This window comes from Dasypus novemcinctus, chromosome 20, assembly GCF_030445035.2.
Source record: "Dasypus novemcinctus isolate mDasNov1 chromosome 20, mDasNov1.1.hap2, whole genome shotgun sequence".
In the NCBI taxonomy this organism is placed as follows: Eukaryota; Metazoa; Chordata; class Mammalia; order Cingulata; family Dasypodidae; genus Dasypus; species Dasypus novemcinctus.
In genome coordinates, this window is record NC_080692.1 from 48,027,998 (window position 1) to 48,049,854 (window position 21,857).

At 38.9% G+C, this 21,857-nt stretch overlaps 1 protein-coding gene across 3 annotated transcripts in view; it reads right to left on the bottom strand.

Moving 5' to 3' along the window:
- The window catches only part of ITPR2 (inositol 1,4,5-trisphosphate receptor type 2), a 480,765-nt gene that overhangs the window by 198,021 nt on the left and 260,887 nt on the right, over window positions 1-21,857 (bottom strand). For all 3 annotated transcript variants that reach the window (XM_058282925.2, XM_058282926.2, XM_058282929.2), the window contains exons 36-37: window positions 20,474-20,616; window positions 12,713-12,821 (exon numbers count right to left, since the gene is read on the bottom strand). In XM_058282925.2, coding sequence (XP_058138908.1) covers window positions 12,713-12,821; window positions 20,474-20,616 — 252 coding nt within the window. The remainder of the gene's footprint in view (window positions 1-12,712; window positions 12,822-20,473; window positions 20,617-21,857) is intronic.

A 21,857-nucleotide genomic window follows, 5' to 3' on the forward strand; every position in this document is an offset into this window, starting at 1 on the left:
GCAGCATGAAAAGACATTCCACCCTCCCTTTATTTTTTAAAGATCTGTTTGAATTCTCAGGTTTCTGGAAGTGGTAAAAGGAATGAGTCTGGAAAAATTGGTCTGACAAAGTGAAATCAAATTACCATATTTTTCCACCAGTATTATTTAATTCCCCACCCCATGAAGAAGCATCATACACAGAACAGAATCAGAAAATCTGTATTCCCATTCCTGCTCTGCCAGTTACTAATTGTTTAATTCTTACCAGTTCTTTTTACCATTTAGGCCTTAGTTTTCTTATCTATAAAATAGAGATGTAAATAATTCTTTCCTATGTCAGACGGTTCTTGTGAAATCCAAGAGGACAGAGACCCATTATTATTTTGCAACAGCTTCTCCAGATATGTACAATTAAAAGTTTCATAAAAATAGTTATAATTTATAATAATAATAATAATAATAATAATAATGTGTCCTCATACTAGGTTGTACAGATTCTCCTCTGTGAGAATCTGTTCAGAGTCTACAGACAAATGTGCCTGATAGAAAAAGTGAGCTGCAGAGCAGTTCCAAACACCAGTTTTATACTGAAGCAGGAGATCCAGACACAGCAGCTAGTGCTCAAAGTGATCTGACGACCCAGTGCCCGGGCTCAGGTGACTGGTCCTCAGCTTCTCTCCAGAGCCCGGTTGCTCCCACTTTCCCCATGTGTAATGCTGGGCTTTCTGGGTTCACACCTACATGATCATTACTTCTTGGGGAAGGAGCCCTCCTCTCCATTTGCTGGTCAACTGCCCTTAGGTCCTGACATCCCTCCTCTGCTCCAGTTTCCTTGGCTGAGCTCCCTCAGTGACTGCACAGCACCTGGGGTCCCCTTCATCGCCCCCCTTTGTGATTTAAGAGCCAGGGGGCAAGGAAAGACCCCATCAGCCCACTGGACAAAGTGGTTTTGGCAGGACAGTCTCCTTCCGCAGTCCTCTACGCCACAGCCCTCTGCTGCAGGGCCAGCACTGCAGGTGTCTTACCTGTAAGGCAACCTGCTATTGCCTGAGCAGTAAAGAGATGAAAAGTAGAACATGACCAGATACTTCTAGAATCTATTTCTTGGATATTCTAAGGGAAAGCCAAAGTGGCATACTTAGAGATAAGCAATAACATTTACATCTACTATATGTAAATAAGTCAGTCAGTCCACAAACATTTATTAAGCAATGGCTATGTACAGAGCATAATGCTAGAAACTGGGACTACTACAACGTTTAAGAACATTTATGGTGTCTGCTCTCAAAGACAATACTTTGTGGAGTGGGGAAAGGGAATGAAGAATATAACCTCACAGAATCTCAGCACTGAAAGGACTTCAGGGCATATCCTCACATTATCCATCACACCTAGCCTCAATGAGTTTCTAAATTATTTAAAGTAAACACACACAGCAAAGAAAACTTTCATAAAGCAAGATACAAAAAGGTCTATCCTGACTTCTAGTAGAACAAGATGGAGGTGAAAGATGCTTCAGGGTACCGTTCACCCACAGAATCTTTTTTTTTTATTTCTCCCCCGGCTGTCTGTTCTTAGTGTCTATTTGCTGCGTCTTGCTTCTTTGTCCGCTTCTGTTGTCGTCAGCAGCACGGGAAGTGTGTGCGGCGCCATTCCTGGGCAGGCTGCACCTTCCTTCGCGCTGGACGGCTCTCCTTATGGGTGCACTCCTTGCGCGTGGGGCTCCCCTACGCGGGGGACACCCCTGCGTGGCAGGGCACTCCTTGCGCACATCAGCACTGCACATGGGCCAGCTCCACACGGGTCAGGGAGGCCCGGGGTTTGAACCGCGGACCTCCCATGTGGTAGACGGACGCCCTAACCACTGGGCCAAGTCCGCTTCCCAACAGAATCTTAACAACTAGCAAAAACAGGCCCAATTATCTTCTTCAGAACTCTGGTAAACTGAAAGGTTGCAGTAATCACCCAGACGCAGAGGAGAAAGAGTAATCCCTGTGAGCACAGCATGGTGACTATATGTCAGAGCCAATCTATCAAGGAGCAGATGGAAAATCTGAACCAGGAAATTCCTCTCTAGCTTGCCCTCCAGAACTATGCTGCAGGCACACTGCTGAAGACTAAAGCAGTGTAAAAAAACCAATTAAGTCAAAGAAAGCTGGGGCAAAGGATTACCTGTTTTAAACGGGACAACAGAGCACCCTGGAAGGAGAGAAAGACTATTTCATAGGGAGTAGAGGGGCTTCTGGAATTCAAGTAAATTGGGGAATTCCTAAGTCCACAAGTGAGCACAAGCCAAGAACAGATACAGGTTCAGAACAGACGCTGCAGGCTGGTCCTGAAAGGAGGGCTACCCCTGAAGGAGAGCACCAGCCAAAGCAGAGCCAAAGTGCAGATGCCGTGAAAGGTACATTTTACATCAGTTCGTTTTGTAAGCTCCTGGCACTCAAGGATCTCTGTCATCTCACTAGCTGGATACAAATTTAGGGAAGAGTAAAGCTCAGGGATTAAATTCTACAACTTAGAGACCTACAGTAAAGATAACCATATAGGTAATTATAAACTCCAGCACTACTGTATTGTATTGTTCGGTATAAAACACTACTTCTTACTTCTCACAGATGCTAAATGCAAATGCATAAAAAGTACTGATAAATCTATGGTTCGGGGCACAATGCAAAAAGATATCATTTTTAACAAGTACAACAAAAAGTGTAGAAATGGAGGAGGTATAGAAACAGTATATATGTAGGTTAATGAAGTTAACTTGGTATCAAATCAAATGTGATTATTACAGATTTAGGATGCTAAATTTAGGTCCTATGTAATAAAAGAGAAAATATATGAAAAATACATTCATAAAGAAATAAAAAGGGGCAAAAAATGGTACAATACAAAAAAATCGTGTAAGTACGAAAGTAGACATTAATGGAAAAATTGAGAGACAAAAAACGTATAAGATTTACAAAGACCAAACAGCAAAACTGCAGGGGGAAAGTAACTTTTGCATCATCAATAGTTACTTTAAATGTAAATGGACTAAACTCTCCAGTCAAAAGTCAGAAATTGGCAGAATGGATTAACAAGCATGATCCAACTACATGCTGTTTACAAGAGCCTTACCTTAAATTCAAAGACATAAAAGGGTTGAAAGTGAAAGCATGGAGAAAAATATATGAGAAATATATAGAAAAATGTAACCAAAAGAGAGTTGGAGTAGCCAAACTCATATCAGATAAAACACACTTTAAGTCAAAAAGTGTTATGAGGGATAAAGAAAACCACTAAATACTGATAAAGGCACCAGTTCAACAAGAAAACGCTAACCATTATAAATGTATATACCCCTAACAGCACAGTCCCAAAATACAGCAAGCAGCTGTCAACAGACTTGAGGAAGTAATAGATTTCTACATTAATAGTAGGAGACTTCAATACATTTTCAATAACAGATAAGACTATCTGAACAAAGATCAATAAGGAGAGAAGACTTCAATGATACTATAAACCAACTATACCTACCAGTCATATATAGAACACTTACTTAAGAGCAGCAGAGTACACATTCTTCTCTAGTACACATGAATCATTCTCCAGGATAGACCATATATTTTGTCACAAAACAAATTTCAATAAATTTTAAAATATAGAAATAAAACAATGTATTTTCTCCAACTACAACAGAATAAAGCTAGAAATCAATAACAGAGGAGAAGGGAAAATTCAAATACATGTGGAAATTAAATGACACACTCCTGAACAACCAATGAGTCAAGGAAGATATCACAAGGGAAATTTGGAAATATCTTGAGGTTAGAAAAAACGAAACACAACATTTAAAAAAACTTATGGGATGTGGTAAAGGCAGTGCTGAGAGGGAAATTCATAGCTCCAAATATTTACATTAAAAAAGAAGAAAGACCTCAAGTCGGACCTTGAAGTTCACAAGTAGAGGAAGTAGAAAACGAAGAGCAAACTAAACCCAACACAAGCAAAGGAAAGGAATAACAAAGCTTAGAACAGAGATTCACAAACTAGAGAATTAAAAAACAACAGAATCAACAAAACTAAAAGTTGGTTCTTTAAAAACATCAATTAATTTGATAAAGTCTTAGCTAAACTGAAAAATTAAAAAGAGAGGGAAAGGATATAAATGAAAGGAGGGCATTGCTACCAAGCTCACAGAAAAAAAGATTAATAGTAAAAGGCTACTATGGTTGACCATCCTCACCTCCCTGTTAGCTGACTAAGTCCAACAAACCAGAAACTAGGTATTGCGATTCTGCTGAGGCTCAGAGCCCATTGGAACATGGACAGCCCAAAGATTCAAGTCTGCTGGGCATACACCAACCCCAGTGCCAACCACAAGTTCAATAAAAGTGACAGAAGAAGCATGCATAGAAAGGGCACATCTGAGTCCCACTCCATCACACTTAGGAGCACAAATTCCAAAGTAGGGCCCACTGGCAAGGCACTGAACTCCAGAGTCATCTGTCATGACTGTAGGACCTGGGTGTCTCCGTAGCCCTCAGGAGCACCACTACCTGGGGTTGTATCTACTTTGACTGTTTCTGAGACCCTGGTGAGATATAAGCATGACCCCTCTGAAGAACTCCTGACTCATTTTGAAGTCTCTTAGCCATATAAACTCATTTGTCTTTACCATTTCTCCCTTTTATTCAAGTTCTTTTTCTAGTTGCATCACCAGCTCGTGCTTGGTAGTAATCCCTTGGCACCAGGGAGGTTCATCCCTGGGAGTCATGTCCCACACTGTGGGGAAGGTAATGCATTTACATGCTGAAAAAAAGATGAAGGATGTCTTAAAAATAATTCAAGGTATTTCTTAAAGATCTTTAATCTATATCACAGTCTTCAAATCAAGAAGCCACTGCCTACTATTAGTAGGCAATGTGTAACCAGCACCTCCCACCCTGGGAATTTCTAAGAGTCACAGTCGTCCAGTGGATGCTACGCTGTTTATTGAATGCCACATTTCCACAAGGGGCTGTCCGCCATGCTCATCTTACAAAGCATGTTCAGAACTTTCAGATCTCATATTCAGGCTACTCATAACTTAGACCATAATCACGGGGTGGGGAGTCAGTGGCTTGACTCACACTGATCTATAGTTCTGTAGAATGAAATTTTTAAATGTCCACAGCTACTGCATCACATTGCTCCCAATCCACTTGGTCTAAAATCTCCAAGCCTTTCTTTGGCAGCTCACTCAAGAAATGGTTTATGACTTTCCAGAACACACTGGACAATATTACCAGGAATAAAATTTAAAACTTTGAATTCTATCTAGTTGACCACCTGAACAAACAAAAGATTTGTAATCCTAAATCATATAACCTGTTTGGCTCTAGTATAGTAGTTAAGAGTGTGAGATCAGAAGCCAAAATGGAGTCTCAGCCCTCGTTCATCTCTTAGATAAGGAATTTTAATTTTTTTAAATAATTTTTTTAAAGATTTATTTCTCCCTCCCTCCTCATTGTTTGCACTCGCTGTCTGCTCTCTGTTCGTTGTGTTTTCTCTGTGTCTGCTCATCTTCTTTACAGGAAGCACCATGAACCGAACCTGGGACCTCCCATGTGGGAAGGAGGCACCCAATTGCCTGAGCCACATCCACTCCCTGCTTGTTGTTTCTCTTGTTGTGTCTCCTCGTTGCACCATCTCATTGCATTATCTCATTGCATCAGCTCACCACACCAGCCCTTCATGTCAGCTCGCTGTCTTGCTCATCTTCTTTAGAAAGCACCAAGCACTGAACCTGGGACCTCCCATGTAGGAGGCGGGCACCCAATGCTCAAGTCACATCAACTCCCAATATATAATCATAAATTCTCCCTATCTCAGTTTCCTCATTAGTAAAAGGGGGATAATAATAATGTAGCATAGGTAACCTAGCCTCACCCAACTCTTACTGCACTTTCCTTAAATTAAACTGCAAGCGAGATTCAGCTAGTCACAAAACATGCCTCAGAAGACAATTGCCTGAGAATGAGTAGGTCTTAAAGTCAGTAAAACTGTAACTATCTGACCTTTCCCTCCTTGCATAAACAATACAAACATCTGCTGCTTTGATAGTAATCAAAGCATTCTATGGAAGTCACATGCACCCCTGCATGCCTTGGTAAACATCTTTAAAAGTATGTACCTTGAGAAAAGGGCTGCATTCTTTTAGAGTTATGCTTATGCCTCACTTATATACAGCAACCACAATCGAAAGACTCACCAACTTCTCAGTAGATGCAGATAAATCAAGCTCAGAACTGTTGTTTCTCCCCATGCCGCCAAGGACCCCACGGAAGCTCCCCAGTAAACACTCATTTACTTGCCAAGCTGGATTTGATTGAGTGGTTCTTTGATCTGACATATTCCTCTCGGCTGGACGGGAAGCTGTTGTATGCTGTTGTATGCTCCTCGCCATATTCTGAACAAATACTATTGTGGTAGACTGAATTATGTACCCTGACAAAAGGTGTGTTCTTCCTATTAATCCCATCTGGTGGGGACTGAACCCATTTATAACAGGACCTTGTAAGGGGCTATTTAAGGAGGGGCCCGCTGAATCAGGGTGGCCTTACTCCTGATTGCTGGAGCCCTATAGAAGCAGGAGAAATTTGAGCACAGCCACAGAAGGCCACGCAAGAGGAGGCTGGAAGTCAGCAGATGCCAGAAGGACAGACACAGGAGGGAGGGGGCCCTGTACGGGGGGCAGAGATGCAAGCCCAGGAGCCCCAGGACCGTGGTGGGTCAGCACCCACATACTCCAGACTGCAGGGAGAGAACACGGACTTGCCGATGCCGTGATTTGGGAATTGTGGTCTTCCAAACCATGAGCCAATAAATTTCTGCAATGATAAGCAACCATGTGCAGTGTTTGTCATGGCAGCCAGGTGAACTGGGACAGTCACCTAACTAGAGGGCTGAAGATTAAATCAGTAACACATATAGAGCACTTGGAAAACTGCCTGGTATACAGCAGGCTCTCCAATCATTATTTTTTAAATCAGTATTTTAAACTTCACCAAACCTACTGCAAAAAGACATTTCTAGATCTTGGCAACATAACGTTCCAGGAATATGGTACTTTAAATCTAAACATTATATGAATATTAAAGTTGACTAAGCATTTCTGTTGTCCTTTAGAGTATATGTATCCAATGTAACTCATAAAAGAATGTTCACAGGGAAAAGTATGACTGGCATTCTAAATAGGTCAACTGCTTTGACTAAAAGTTGCTATCATTGAATATTTTCAGTACTTATTATCTTTTTAAATCCTAAAAAGCAGATGCTATGAATTTTATCTATTTAGGACCAACGCTCACAGAAGTTTTTCACTTTTTATGACATATATGCCTTTCCTTCTTTTGGGGAGAAACATTTGTAATGATTTATAAATTGTAATAAAACATATGCTAAAGAGTACAGGATGAAGAAAATTGCAAAAAAATCCTTGGAACTAAGGCAACCTCCAGCAGTCCCTTGTTATCTCCTGTTCCGGGACTCATTGGCTCCTCTCTGTCTAATCCGCACAGTTCTTTTCTCCACCATCTCCTCAGGTAGATCTCTACTCAGATATGGATTTAAGGGTCTTTAAATACACACGATACAGGTGTGACTGTGATTAAGCTATTCTTTTAACAGCACCCATGCATTACCAGGTATTTCATTTCTATAGTGGAGAGGTCCTGGGGACAAGAGAAGTAGAACAAAATGGCTTCAAGGATAGAGAATATTAAGACTCATACTGCCCTAAAGCCATTTGAAAACATTCCTTCCCTTCACTTTCCCTCAACAAATTTTCCAACATACAGTTTTTCTAAAGTGCAAATAAATATGTCAACTATTGCTATCTAAAATGGAAAGCCTTCCAAATACAACTGACCCCAAAGGAATACTGAGCTTTCAAGGTTGTCAGAGATACATACTCTGTAAATTTTGCTTTTGTCACCTAAGCAAACAATATTTATATGGAATTTTTTATAACACCCACTGAGGTAACTTTTCCCTTAAGGACTTTCTGTATATAGTTTTCATGTTTTAATCTTCAATAAAGTATTATAAGTTAAGTCACCATGTCACCATTAACTGCTGTCAATGAAGACACACACAACGGATAAATTTCCCTTTACTTGCATTATTCTCTCAAGATTCTTCAAAACGTTGCCCACCCACATCTTTTATCTCAGGCACTTAGGCACAAAGTAAGGATCATAAAACACAGAATATTCTTAAGAAACATTAATTTAGGAATTTTAATAAAAGGTACTATAAACTGAAAACATTTAGAAAATAATTAACTAAATACCAGATAAATGCAGTTACATGATGGTTTTCTTTGATATATCATTGAGAAGCCTATCAAAATCAGTAAACTAGGATCCCAAGGTTGGACATTGCTTGAAAAGTCATCTGGTTCAACTATGATACCAATTTATTCTTCATTATCCCTTTATAAAACTTTTTCCAACTTTATAAGCACACGTACACACACATACATATACACACACTACTTCTGATGACAGTGACCAAAGAAAGAAAAATGAAAATAGGGATTTTCTTTTAAACTGACATTTTAAATTTAAATAGGTGGGATCTCAACGTAATAATGAGATAAATAGTGAAAAACCCTGATGTAAGTTTTCTGTTTTAATTCCATTATGAAAGATCTCCTCGGGCATGTTTCACTATGGGAAAGTGGAATCCACTGATTAGGTATTAGACAACCAAGGATTAGGCAACCTACGTGACTTACTGCAATCCACTTCTCTGAGTCTCTCCACATTTGCAAGGTGGAGGTAACGCTGCCTGCTGTATATATTTTCTAGAATTATTGTTGAAAGGTAATAAAATATTTAATAATACTTTGAAAACAACAAAAAGTGCTATAAATCCTAAGCATTTTTGTTATATCCATTCCCACTTAAATTACATTACAGAGCAATTTTAATCAACCATGGGTATGCTCTACAGCTACAATCTAGATGTCATTTCTCACTGCTAGTCACTAAAAGGATCGTTGTGTTGAGGAATGTCACTCCCTTACCCACCCAGCCAAAGACGTCCATACCCTAACCAAGAACCTGTGACTATGTTACAATACATGGCAAAGTGGATTTTACAGTAGACTATAAATTAAAGATCTTGAGATGGGGGGATTACACTGGATTATCTGGGTGGGCCCAATATAATCACAAGCGTGACTGCAGAAAGAGGAGGAGGGTCAAGGCAGAAGGAGCTGTGACGGTGGGAGCAGGAGTGTCAGAGAGAGTGAGGTAGAGATGGGGAAAGAAACAGGAAATGGAAACACTGCTGACTCTCAAGGTGGAGGATGGGGCCACGAGTCAAGGAGTGCAGACCTCTAGAAGCTAGAAAAGGCAAGGAAATAGATTCTTCTTTCTCCCCTTTGACCTCCAGAACAGTTAAGATAATACATTTGCCTTGTTTTATGCCACTAAAGTCTTGGTAATTTGTTACAACAGCAAGAGGGAAACAGTACAATCACGAAAACAAAGGTGACTAGCTATTATCCCACTACTGATAATCCGAGTTTGTCTGAGAGCCATACATTAGTTGTAAAATAGTAGCTTTGACTACTTTCTGAACCTTGTTACCTACTCCATTTCACCCAGAGTGGGGGATCTTCTAGCTTTCTCCACTGGCATGGGTAGCTGTGCACCAACTGTTTACGAAAAGCCAATGGACTGTTACAGAGCTCATCTAGTTCTGAGTCTCTCCTGGTGTAGGTATTCAAATCATTCTCAATCTAACATGATTTTCCTTAAAATTTCCTGGGGGTGGAATGTCTTCTACTATCACTGGTAGCAATGCTTCTCATTCCAAAACATTTAGAATTAAGAAGCTGTGGTGGTTTAGAGCCCTGTACCCTACAAAAACATGTTCTTACACTTAATCCATTCCAGTGGGTATGAATCTACTATAATTAGAACCTTTTGATGAGGTTACTTCAGGTAAGATGTGCCCCGACTCAGTCAGGATGGGTCTTAATCCTATTCCTGGAGTCCTTTATAAGCAGAATGAAACCTCAAAACCATGAGTGAATAAATTCCCATTATTTAAGCTATCCCATCGACTGGTATCTGCTTTATCAATAAGGAACCTAAAAGAAAAGCCATCTAAAATCAATCAGTCTTTCAGCTACAGATTTTTTCTTCCTTTGTCCTTAGTAGACTTGGATATTAAGAAATTACATTGGTAAGTCCCTTTTTAGGTTTTGCTTTTCTTGGTTAAATGACTATATTTCTATATTCTTTAATATTATTTTAGGATTTTCTAAACCTTCATTTATTTTGCATGCTTTATTATATCTGTCTACATCTTAAAACTTTGAGCTGAAAGCATTCTGGACAAGATATCCTAATCTTTATAGCAACACGCATTTGTAAAAAAATGTCCAAGGTTTAATAAAAAGTAAGATTGGGCAGAAAGTAACTCATTGCTAATTTAAGCCCTGGGTCTGGCACTTTCTGTGTGACTACAGACAAGTCATATTACTTCTTTGGGTCTCTGTGACGTAGTCAAAAACTAAGAGCTTGGACTAAGTAGCCACAAACAGCCTAAAGCATTCTAAGAAAGAGGCAAAAAGTATGTTGGCAGTTCTAGTGAGAAAGTAATCGACACTGGATGGAACATTTGATTAGTGTTACCAATTATCTCCTCCACAAGCAGGATACTAGGAGCACAGGGCATTGTTTGGATTTTAGCAGACAGGAGGAGAAATTCCTGCTGTAGAAAGGTTGAACGGAGGAAAGGCCTGAAGTACACTAAAGGTACACTGAGTAACACAGATTTCCAGAGGCCCAAGGATAAGGAAGGGTCAGAGAAGAGCAGAGGGGCTCTTATGGAGGACTGGAATGCAAAGCAGTACAGAGCCGCAAAGTTTCTGAAAGGCTCACATAGCCTCTTGCCTAGACTACTGCAGGGTCCAGTCACCTGAATGGTTTCCCACACTTCTGCAGCAGTGTGGCCCCGGGCCAGCTGCCGTTCATCTCCACATCCCCAGTGTAACGCATAATAACTGGCATTCGATAACGGCTCACAGTATGTGTTGAATGACTGACTACACCCCCACCCCAAAGAGTCCAGTCCTCACTTTTCCCCAGGGCTGCGTCCTCCTGGCCATTCCCATCATATCTGATGTGAATGGGGCCTTCTTAGAGTTGTGAGCAATAGCTCGCCTCACCTCAAGCCAGTCTCAGGCAACTGGACTACTGGAGTTTTCTAGACAAGAGGTCATGAAAGCCTGAGCTACAGTGAGAAGAATGAGAATGGAAAAGAGAAAACAGATACTAGCATGATTTATTTAGGGTTGTCTGGGAGATACACTAAAATACTCTTTGCTACTCAAAGTAAAACCTTGATTTCTTCCCTATTTTCTTTTAGAATAATTCAATAATAACCCGTTATATAAATTGGAAAGGTTGTCATACATCTCATTGTAAGTATAAGTTTCTGTTACCTTAAACCTCACTCTTCTGTCAAAAAGCTATATTTATATTCACCTCATTTTTTCTACTTTAGAATATAGTCCTTTAGTCAAATCAAACAATCTACAGCAATATTTCAAGGAATCAGAGAAAGACAGCAAAAGGTCCCAAGGAACTCAATTTACTATTTTTTGAAAGCATACCATAGACTCAAACTTAAAAGCTTTTCCTTTCACTACAATGTCAGAGAAACTTTTGCTAAAATTACATTGACTACCTTTATTTCTCTATTTTTTTCCCCCAAATACATACAAAAGATTAAGAGAAATAATGTAAAGAAGGAGTCATATTGATTACTGGAAGTAAACATCTGATTCAAATGGATGGACCATGCAGGAGCAACACCCCTTCTTCCCAGGTTCCACTGCATTTCTTTTCTACAAAAATGCATTAAACAAAAAACTACCATTACAATATTTTTGGAAGTAGATAGCATATACATAAATTAATGAATAAAATAAAGTCCTTTCAATTTTAAACTTATCAGATAGTTAATACTTCACAGAAACAGCCCAGAAAGTTATTAAGGCACATGCTGCACATTTGTTTGATGCTGAACTTAAAAGTATAACTAGCTAGCTAAAAAAAAAACTTCCCTGGATTTATATTTTATATTTAAATGTATCACCTTGGGTATTAAACATGCTTCTAGCTATCTCTTAATGAGCACCTGAGCTGTCATTTGAAATAAGGAAATGACAATTATCTATAAGTTGATATTTCCCTGAAAAATCATTTGTGCAATACTTAAAAATAGAAACTTGCTCTTCCATTTATAAAAATTAGTATTATATTACAATACTTAGCATAATATATAGAAAATCACATTAATATATACTTAAGTTAAAAAAAATCAACATCTGCAAACTACATAGATCATTCTCAATACAAAGCAGTACTTGATACAAAATCTCCAAATAATACATCTTGGTTGCTCATTGTTAAAAAAAAAGTTCACTTGATTCACTGAGGCCATGTGAGAAAAATATATATAATAGGGTAAAATAAAAATAAGCTAAATACTTAGCTCATTCTAATCTTAGCTGTTTCTCAATTAAAAGTGAGGCATAAGAAATAAATATCATAAAAACTCAAATTATCAAGTCATCAAAGTATATATATCATTAATATGTAATATAAAGATCCATAGTAATTCAAGTTAGAGTACTCTAAAAATCTTACTTTCAAATACTAAAAAAATTTTTTAACTATACCTCTTCCACAAAGCTGTCTTTCTTCTCTAGCATTTCTCGTAATGTCTGAAGAATTTTAATGCACAGCTTTTCTTCTTTCTCCATTAGTTTCTTTGTATGATTAATCAACCTTAAAGCAAAACATTAAACCTTGAATAGGACAGCAAATTCTCTTCAAGCTCTATATGAACATCATAAACTAGAGGAATTTAAAGTAAATCAGATATATTTTCAAAAGTTTTAAAATTACACTTTTGCTCATCAATTTTTTGCTTAAAAATTTTTGGTTTATAGGTAGTATATCTCAATGGTTCTCTACCTTATCCATTTAGCATTCATTTTGAGGGATACAATACTCTGAAAAACATAATGAAACACTGATATCCTTAATTCCATCATATGAACAAATTCCTAGTAGAAAAATACTGATACTTATTTTACATTATATTATATGCAGTATACTGCATTATTTATTATAGTATGTATAAAAGTAGTAGCAATCATATACAACATGGCAACCTCAGCACAGTGGGCTGTTTCCCAGCTTCCATTAATTATACTGCACTATTTTTCAGGGCGAGGACTTGGTAGAAACAAGTATTTTCTGTGATTTTAAGTGGGAAAAGAAGTAACATCAAGACACTATCCCTTTACTATTTTTACTATAATTTGGGCAAATACGCTAATCTATTTTACAGTGGTAAATCTTGCACAGGTGTTCTGTTAGGAGAAGAGTTTGAAGACCACAGTTACATATCATCCACAAAAACTCTAAATCAAATAAAACATCTATAATCATTATTTATATCTTAATATAGTTAGCTTACAGTGCTAAAAAAGCTACAGAATCCACTCAAAAACTGTTAGAGCTAATACACGAATTCAGCAAAGTCACAGCATACAAAATCCACAGGCAAAAAGCAGTTGTATTTCTATACACTAGCAATGAACAATCAGAATAGGAAATTTTAACAATTCCATTTACAAAGGAATGTTATTCAAAAGGAATAAACTTCTAGGAATAAATGTATCCAAAGAGGCAAAAGATTTAAACAATGAAAACTACAAAATACTGCTGAAAGATATGAAAGAAGAACAAAATACATGATAAAACATCTCATTTTCATGGATTGGAAGACTTAATATTGCTAAGATGAAAACATTACCCAAAGTGCTCTGCAGACTCAATGCAATTCCTAGCAAAATTCACAGGGTGGTTTTTTTGCAGAAAAAGAAAACCCATCCAAAAATTCATCCTCAGAATAACTAAAACAATCTTGAAAAATAACAAAGTTGGAAGACATGCACTTGCCAATTTTAAAACTTACTACAAAGCTATGGCAATCAGAACACTGTGGTTCTGGTGTAAAGACAGGCATACAGACCAATGGAATAGAATAGAGGGCCCAGAAATAAATGCTCACTTAATTTCAACAAAGGTGCCAGGACTATTCAGTGAGGAAAGAAGTTTTTCAACATATGATCCTGGGAAAACTGGATTTCCACATGCAAAAGAGCAAAGTTGGACCGTGTGATTGAAGCTTTTGTGAATCCCAGAAAAATCAGGTTCTTGGAGCAAATCCTTTCCTGTGGGTGTGGGACCTTTTAATTGGATTGAATTCAGTTGGGGACCTTTGGTTGGATTACTTCAGTAAAGCATGACCCAGGGTGGGTCTTGACCCTCTTGCTGAAGTTTTTATAAATGGGAGAAACATGCAGAGACACAGAGAAAGAGAGCTGCAATTTTAACCTACCATGTGAGAGAGGACTCCAGGATCACCTACAGCTGCAGAAAGACAGAGAGACCCCGAGAGGCTGAGAGAGAGGCCAGAGGCTAGAATCAGTAGAGCAGCCCAGGCTGAAGCAATATAGCGCAGGAAGAGGTGAGCCATGTGCCTGATCACCCACAGCTGAGCTCTGGGGAAAAGTGCACCTAGAGGAGAAAGGAGAGAACAGCCGCCATTTTGCCTTGCCACATGGCAGGAGTTCAAGATCTGCCAGCACTGACCTTGAGTGAGACAACATCTCTGATGATGCCTTGATTTGGGCATTTCCACAGCTTCAGAACTGTTAAGTTTTTAACCTAAGAAATTTCCATTATAAAAGCCAACCCATTTCTGGTATTTTTACATTGGCAGCTGTTAGAAAACTAAAACAGACCTTATACCTTGTAAAAAATTAATTCAAATTGGATAAAAAATTTACATTTAAAACATAAAACTCTTAGGAAAAAACATAGGGAAAAAATCTACTTGACCTTGGATTTTAGAATGTTTTCTTAAATATGACACCAAAAGCATGTGTCACAAAAGAAAACATAAATTGAACTTCATTAAAATTTAAAACTTCTGTGATCAAAGTACACTATTAAAGAAGTGAGAACACAGCCCACAGAGAAATAATCTTTGCAAATCATATATATGATAAGCGATTAATATCCAGAATATACATAAAACTTTTACAACTCAACAACAAAAACAGCAACCAAATTAAAAATGGGCAAAGGATTTGAACAAATGTTTCTCCAAAGAAGATATACAAATAGCCAAAAAGCACATAAAAACATGCTCAAAAGGTGGAAACAACCCAGCTGCTCATCAACAGATGAATGAATAAACAAAATGTAGTATCTACATGCAATGGAATGCTGCTCCGACAGAAAAAGGAATGAAATTCTAATATATGCCACAGCATGGAACATTGAAAACATTATGCTAATTGACTTGGGCTCTGAAGTCAGACAGATCTGTCTTTCCAGGTCTCACACTTAACAATTGTGTAAATGGGGACACGTTGCTTTATCTCTCAGGGCTTCTATTTTCTCAATAGCAAAATTAGCCTGATAAAGAACCTGCCTCATTGGCTTGTCATGAGGATTAATTCAGAGAATCCATGGAAAGTTCTTACTCCTTACCTGGTACCTGATAAGGACTTACTCCTGACCTGGTACCTGATAAGGACTTAACTAGAGAAAACACATTTTCCTCAGGGTTAGTTCCCATAGTACTGATGTTAGGTCACTGAAACTGGACCATTCATTTTATTCTGTGTCATTTTGTTACTATATGATGACCTATCTCACAGGGTCATTTTGAAAACCAGATTTTTAGTTTTGGCATAAAACTTAGGATTTTACTCATTTATAAAGTGTAGCATTCAGTGGCATTAGGAACATCACAATTTTCTGTAATCATCTCTATCAACCATTTCCAGAATTTTCCCACCACCCCTGATAGAAACTCTGTAACCATTAAGTAGTAACTCCCCAATTCCCCTCTCCCTTCAGCCCTGGTGACCTCAAATTTATTTTCTATCTCTATGAATTGGCCTGTTCTAAATACCTCATATAAGTGGAATCATACAATATTTGTCTTTTTTATGTTAAAGAGTCTAGAATTTCATTCTACAGAAAACAGAGAACCCTATTCTGAGAGTTCCTTCCTACACGTGAGAAAGGTACTGCAGTTGGCAGTAGAGAAGTAATAACAAGGCAAGAGTTGAACCGGGCACACGGTGGGTTAGAGATACAAGAAGAAACACAGAAGTAAAATAGCCCAGACCTAACAAATGGCACAAGGGAAGAAAGGGAGGAGGTGCAGGGCAAGACACCACAACTTTATAGGCTGGGCTATAGTAATATTGTATTTTATTTTTTTAAAGATCCTTAGATTACATAAATGATACATAAAAAATGTAAGGGATTCCCATATGCCCCACTCCCTATCCCTCCTACACTTTCCAACATTAACAGCATCCTTCATTAGTGTGGTAGGTTTGTTACAGTTGATGAGCACATATTGGAGCATTGCCACTAAGCATGGGTTACAGTTTACATTATAGTTTAAACTCTCTCCCACACAATTTTGTAAGTTATGACAAGACATATAATGGCCTGTATCTGTTATTGCAACATCATTCAGAACAATTCCAATGTCCCGAAAATGCCCCCATATTACACATATTTTTCCCTTCTCCCTTCCCTTAGAACCTCCAGTGGCCACTGCCTCCACATCGATAAAAGTTCTTCCACTGCTAGAATAACAATAACTCTACAGTAGAATAACAGTAAGTCTACTACAGTTTATCATTCATTCCCCAGTCCTGAGGATTCTGGGATGGTGATGCCCACTCTGTTTCTAATTGAGAGGGGGTTTAGAGCCCATGGGGCAGATGGATGGGACTATCTTGCTTGCACTTACAGACTCTCTCTGCTCCCTATTTCACGCTGAAGGACTGGAACATATGGAAGGCAAGAATGGTTTCATTTCAATACACTGAGTTTGGGCAGGGAATTATATATCTTATCCAAGTCGTCAGGTCCAGCAGGCAGAATAACTGTTCCTTGCAGGAAAAGTAAAACCTGCCACATTAAATTTTCTCTTTGGGCCTTTCTTTCACATAATCGTCTTTGAACACATAAAAATAATTATGATGAACATTATAAATTTATTTTTTTCTCTCAGCCAATTTACATTTTCTTTAACTCTTCTTTAGAGAAAATATTTAATTCACTAACCATACTGAAAATAACAAGAAAGGTTGAATGACAAATTGTTGCGGACTTATAAAAGGTTTTCATATATTACATAATATTTGGCTGAGTGACATCAGTGGCTTTCAAATAATTTTTATGCATGTCAAAGACCCACTTCACAAAACAACTCAATATATTAAAATGTTGTGTGTGCATAAAACTGATACAAAAGCTACCTTACGAAAGGTGATATACTCTTAGACTTTATATTCTTACCTAATTCTTTTTTTAATAGCTGGCTACTACTCCCTAGGTTGATTTTAAAATCCACATATAGGTAACATCCCAGTGTTTGAAAATCACTGTAATTCTCCTTCACAAGGTAAGAGCAAATGCTAATTTGAATGGACCATAACTAGCCACCTTAACTGCTAGCACCTTCATTAGCCTATTCTCTTCTCTTACTCTTTGGGAGCCTATGGTTCTGCAAATTCAGGTTCTTCCTTGGGAACTAACCCTCACATCCTCTGGCAGACACATCTGAGCCAACAGGTTAACAGGTTCCAAGAATCAGATTCAACTACGGATGTGGAAAGCCCCACTTAAGCCTCAGACCTAAGTTACAGTCGCCAAATGTGCTCTGCCCGGCTATGAATAAAGTTAGATTCTAATTCTGCTACATTTCCTTGCAAAGAAAACCCTTGGTTCTCCCCACAGTGTTGGGGAAGGGGGTGGGGAGATAAGCATCAAAGCAAAAAACAATCCTGAGTCTCTGGCCATAATACAATCATAATAGCACAAAAATTTCTTCTTTGACCACTAAAGTAAAATGTAACATCTTTTCATCCACCTGATTGTGGGATCTGGAGGGTGTTCCCACTAGACTATCACTTCTGCTTCTCTCTGATTTTACCTAAAGCTGCCTGTCTTAGTTTCCCAGCTGTTAAAAAGAATACCAGAGGATGTCTTGGCTCATCAACAGTAACTTATTGGCTCACAGTTTTGGAGGCTGGCAGGCTTGTTTCCTTCCAGGGATGGTAACTTTCGGCTGGCTGGCCAGCAATCTTTGGGGTTCCTTGGCTTTTCTGCCACACAGCAATGCATATGGCGGCACCTTCTGCATTCTCTTCTGGGTTCCGCTGACTTCCAGTTTCTGTCTGCTCCCCAATGGCTTTATTTCTGTGTCCAATGTCCTTTGCTTACAAGGACTGCAGCCCGACTGGATGGAGGCCCACTCTCTCTCAGTTTGCACACTTCTCACTAGTAGCATCTTGGAAGGTCCTGTCCACAAATGGGTTCACACCCACAGGACCAGCGTTTGGGTCCTGAACATGCCTTTTGTGGGGGCCAGAATCGAGTCCCCAGCAGTGCCCCAGACATGCCTCCATCTTCAGCACTGGTCCTTATGTTCTTGATATTCTGAGTTACTTTATATTATCTTTTTAAAACCTGCATGTTTACATTGTGGATTAGTCCTGCCTAATAAAACTTTCTGCAGTAACAGAAATGTTCTCTATCTGTGCTGTCAAATTTGGCAGCCCCAGGCACAAGTGGCTAGTGAGCACTAGAAATGGGGCAAGTGTGACTGAGAAGCTGAATTTTTTCACTTTATTTCACTTTAATTAAAATTGTAATTTAAGTAGCAATCTGTGACGAGAAGCTAACACACTGACTGTCTAATTCTAGTCCAGGGATCAGCAACTTTTTCTGTAGAGGTCCAGAGAGTAAATAATTTAGGCTTTGAGGGCTATACAGTCACCTCTGCCATGGAAGTTCTTATGACATAGTAGTAATGAAAGGAGCTACAGACAATACATGAAGGAAGGAGGACGGCTGTGTTCCAAGAAAACGTTTTTCTAACAAAAACAGGCAGTAGGGCCTATTTAGCTTGTGGGCCAGAGTTTGCCAACCCTGGTTCTAGACTATGACTTCTCTGGGATAAATCTGTGGTATCATTAATTTCCTGGAGTTAGAAATCTTAAGTTTACTACCCACTTTTTGACCCATATTCTTTACATTGGTATATATTCATAGGAGGTGAAAAAGAGTTTTCTGAGACTATTTTTCTACTGAATTATAAGGCAATACTTTTACTATAGCAATCAGTTTTGCAGACAATCTGACTCTCTTGGCTTTAAAATCCTTGTTAGAAGCCTGGCAAGTGTCCAAACACATTCTTCCCAGAGCCTCATTATAATGTGACCAAAGCCAAGAATCCGTGATTCTGGCCATTAATGTAGAAATGACACCAGCTCAACGTGATCACTGTAGTCTACTCGTCTCATCCCATACCTTGTTTTCTTTCCAAAGTCCCAGTTTTAACTGCATAAGAGAGAAAAACCTTCCTTTTGTAGCCTGGTCCTTCCAAACTTCTCTCTACGCACTGCAGTCACTGGAGGGGCCTTCAACCCTGCGCGCAGCCCCACGGGCACTGGCTGTGGTGGTGAAGTCAGGAGGTGGCAGTCTCCTGCAGTTTTCCATGCAGACACACCCCAGGAAAACCATGCACCTTCTGAGTGGCCACTCGAGTCTGCACGTGGTTACTTAATCACTGACTAGCACCTCCACATCCAGAGAGGCGCTCTTCTGCCTGGAGCTAGTTAGAGTTTTCTTACCACAGGTGTTTTTACTTACAGCTCTTCCTTGAAAATTTTTCACTTACCACTGAAATGAAACTATTCTAGGTACATGCAACAACTATAATAGATCTGAAAACTGGGCAAAAATGCTGAGAAAATTAAGTAAAGAAAGAGCTGTAGATGCAGGCCACCAGGTGGCATGGCAGAGTGCTGGATCTGCAAACTAACTTGAGACTGGAAGCACACCTGGGCCTCAGCGGTCTCTCCTATACAGTGAGGCTGACCACTCAGTCACACAGGATGTGTGTGCAGATTCGATAAAACGAAACGTTACATACATAGGACAATAAAGTACACAGGAAGACCTCAATAAGTGTTAGCTCCCTTTCCTTTCTCTATGTTAATGAAAATCAATTGTGTTAAACAGGGGTCTTTTAAAAGGCCATACCACATAGTTATAGAAAGGATTCAGAATTTTGTGTGATACTTTCTGCCGAATAATGATACACTTAATTTTCAGTAAATTTTAGTAAGATATGATAACTTGACTTTCAGCAACATAAAATTTTAAATGACTCTTAATTATTTTGGAACTGTATATGAACTTGGATCCTAGACGTTACATTCTTTGTGGACTGTTATTCTTTATCAGCAGAGTGAAAAGTAGAAATGTTAGAGGCCATCTCAGTTTGGTGACACTAGCAGAATTCCCAGATTGTATCCACTTACTTGGACATGAAAGCGCCACATCTAATTCTTGCATCGCTTCCCTCCGGGAACAGGAGTTCCGGACTATACAGCACATCAACCAACACTGAGAATTCAGCCTGCATCATTGGGCTGAACTGTTGCTCCAAAGAGGCCACGACATCCTAAAGAACAAGCATAAGAGGACCGTGTAAAGACCTGAGTCAGATTTCATCTCCTGAAGATATGACAAGCCTGAAGAATGACATGTGGGAATTTGAGAGAATATGTGCCCTACCTCCCCAGAGCACCAAATGTACGTGCTTTAAATATAGTCAGGTTTTATGTAGGAACACTGCCTGGGTCTCTGTTTTATCATCTATAAAATAAGGGAGGGGTGAGTAGCCATTTGACTTCTAAAAATATACATATAAAACATGAAAAAGCCACGGTTATAGGCTCTGCAGCATCTGGGACCATAATGGATACATGACAAAGTACTCATCAAATTGGAATAAAGTGGGGCATGCTTGAGAACATCTAAAAAATATTCATACATGTCATTTATCACCCAGAACAGTTTCTTCCAATGAGTAATTCCGTGATATATTACTTGAAGCAGTATTAGTACTACATAGGGGATTTAGTATTTCTAATTACTTTTTCTTCTTTTTTTTTTGATAAACACTATCTTGGCCACCTACCCAATAAGCTTTCTTCAGTTTCTTCCTTGCTAGCAAAACCCTCACATTGTTTGTGAACCAGGCAGCAACCCTCTTTGGGGAGGGAAACCCCTCAGTTTTAGGGTGAAGGGTGGTTAGTTAAAGCCAGTCGTGGTCATTCTGCTTCCCAGCAACTGGTCAAGCAGGATTAGGTGACATAGTGGTGGCCAACAGGACATCAGGTGAAGTATACTGAATGAGTAGGCATATGGTGAAAAGACTCTTTCAAAACTACTTAGTGCTCTCAAGGCAGCTGAAGGGTATGAATCCAACGGACAGCCTTAAATTGAAAGCCAAAATCTTGAGGAATTAGGGCCCTGACCTATCAAGGTGCTGAATTAGCCAACTCGAGAAGAGTCCCAAATCCAGATTTCTTGCTATGTGAAATGATATTCTTTATTGTTTGCAAGTCACTTTTAATTTTATATTGTGTAAATAACATCTGAAAGCATCCTGATGGACATGTTTCTAAACATTTAGAAACCTAGAGGCAATGATGATGTACTGAATATACTTTAACAATTAAACTACCCCTTTTTCATTTTTAAAAATAACTGTTAGAAGTCAGGAAAAAAATCTTTTCACATAAAGCAATGATTAATTCACCCGTAAGCTATGGAATATTTTTTTAAGCAGAACACCAACTGGCAGTAAATTTCTCTGACTACGGCAGCACGGTTGGTATTCCTCAGGGAGTTAACTCA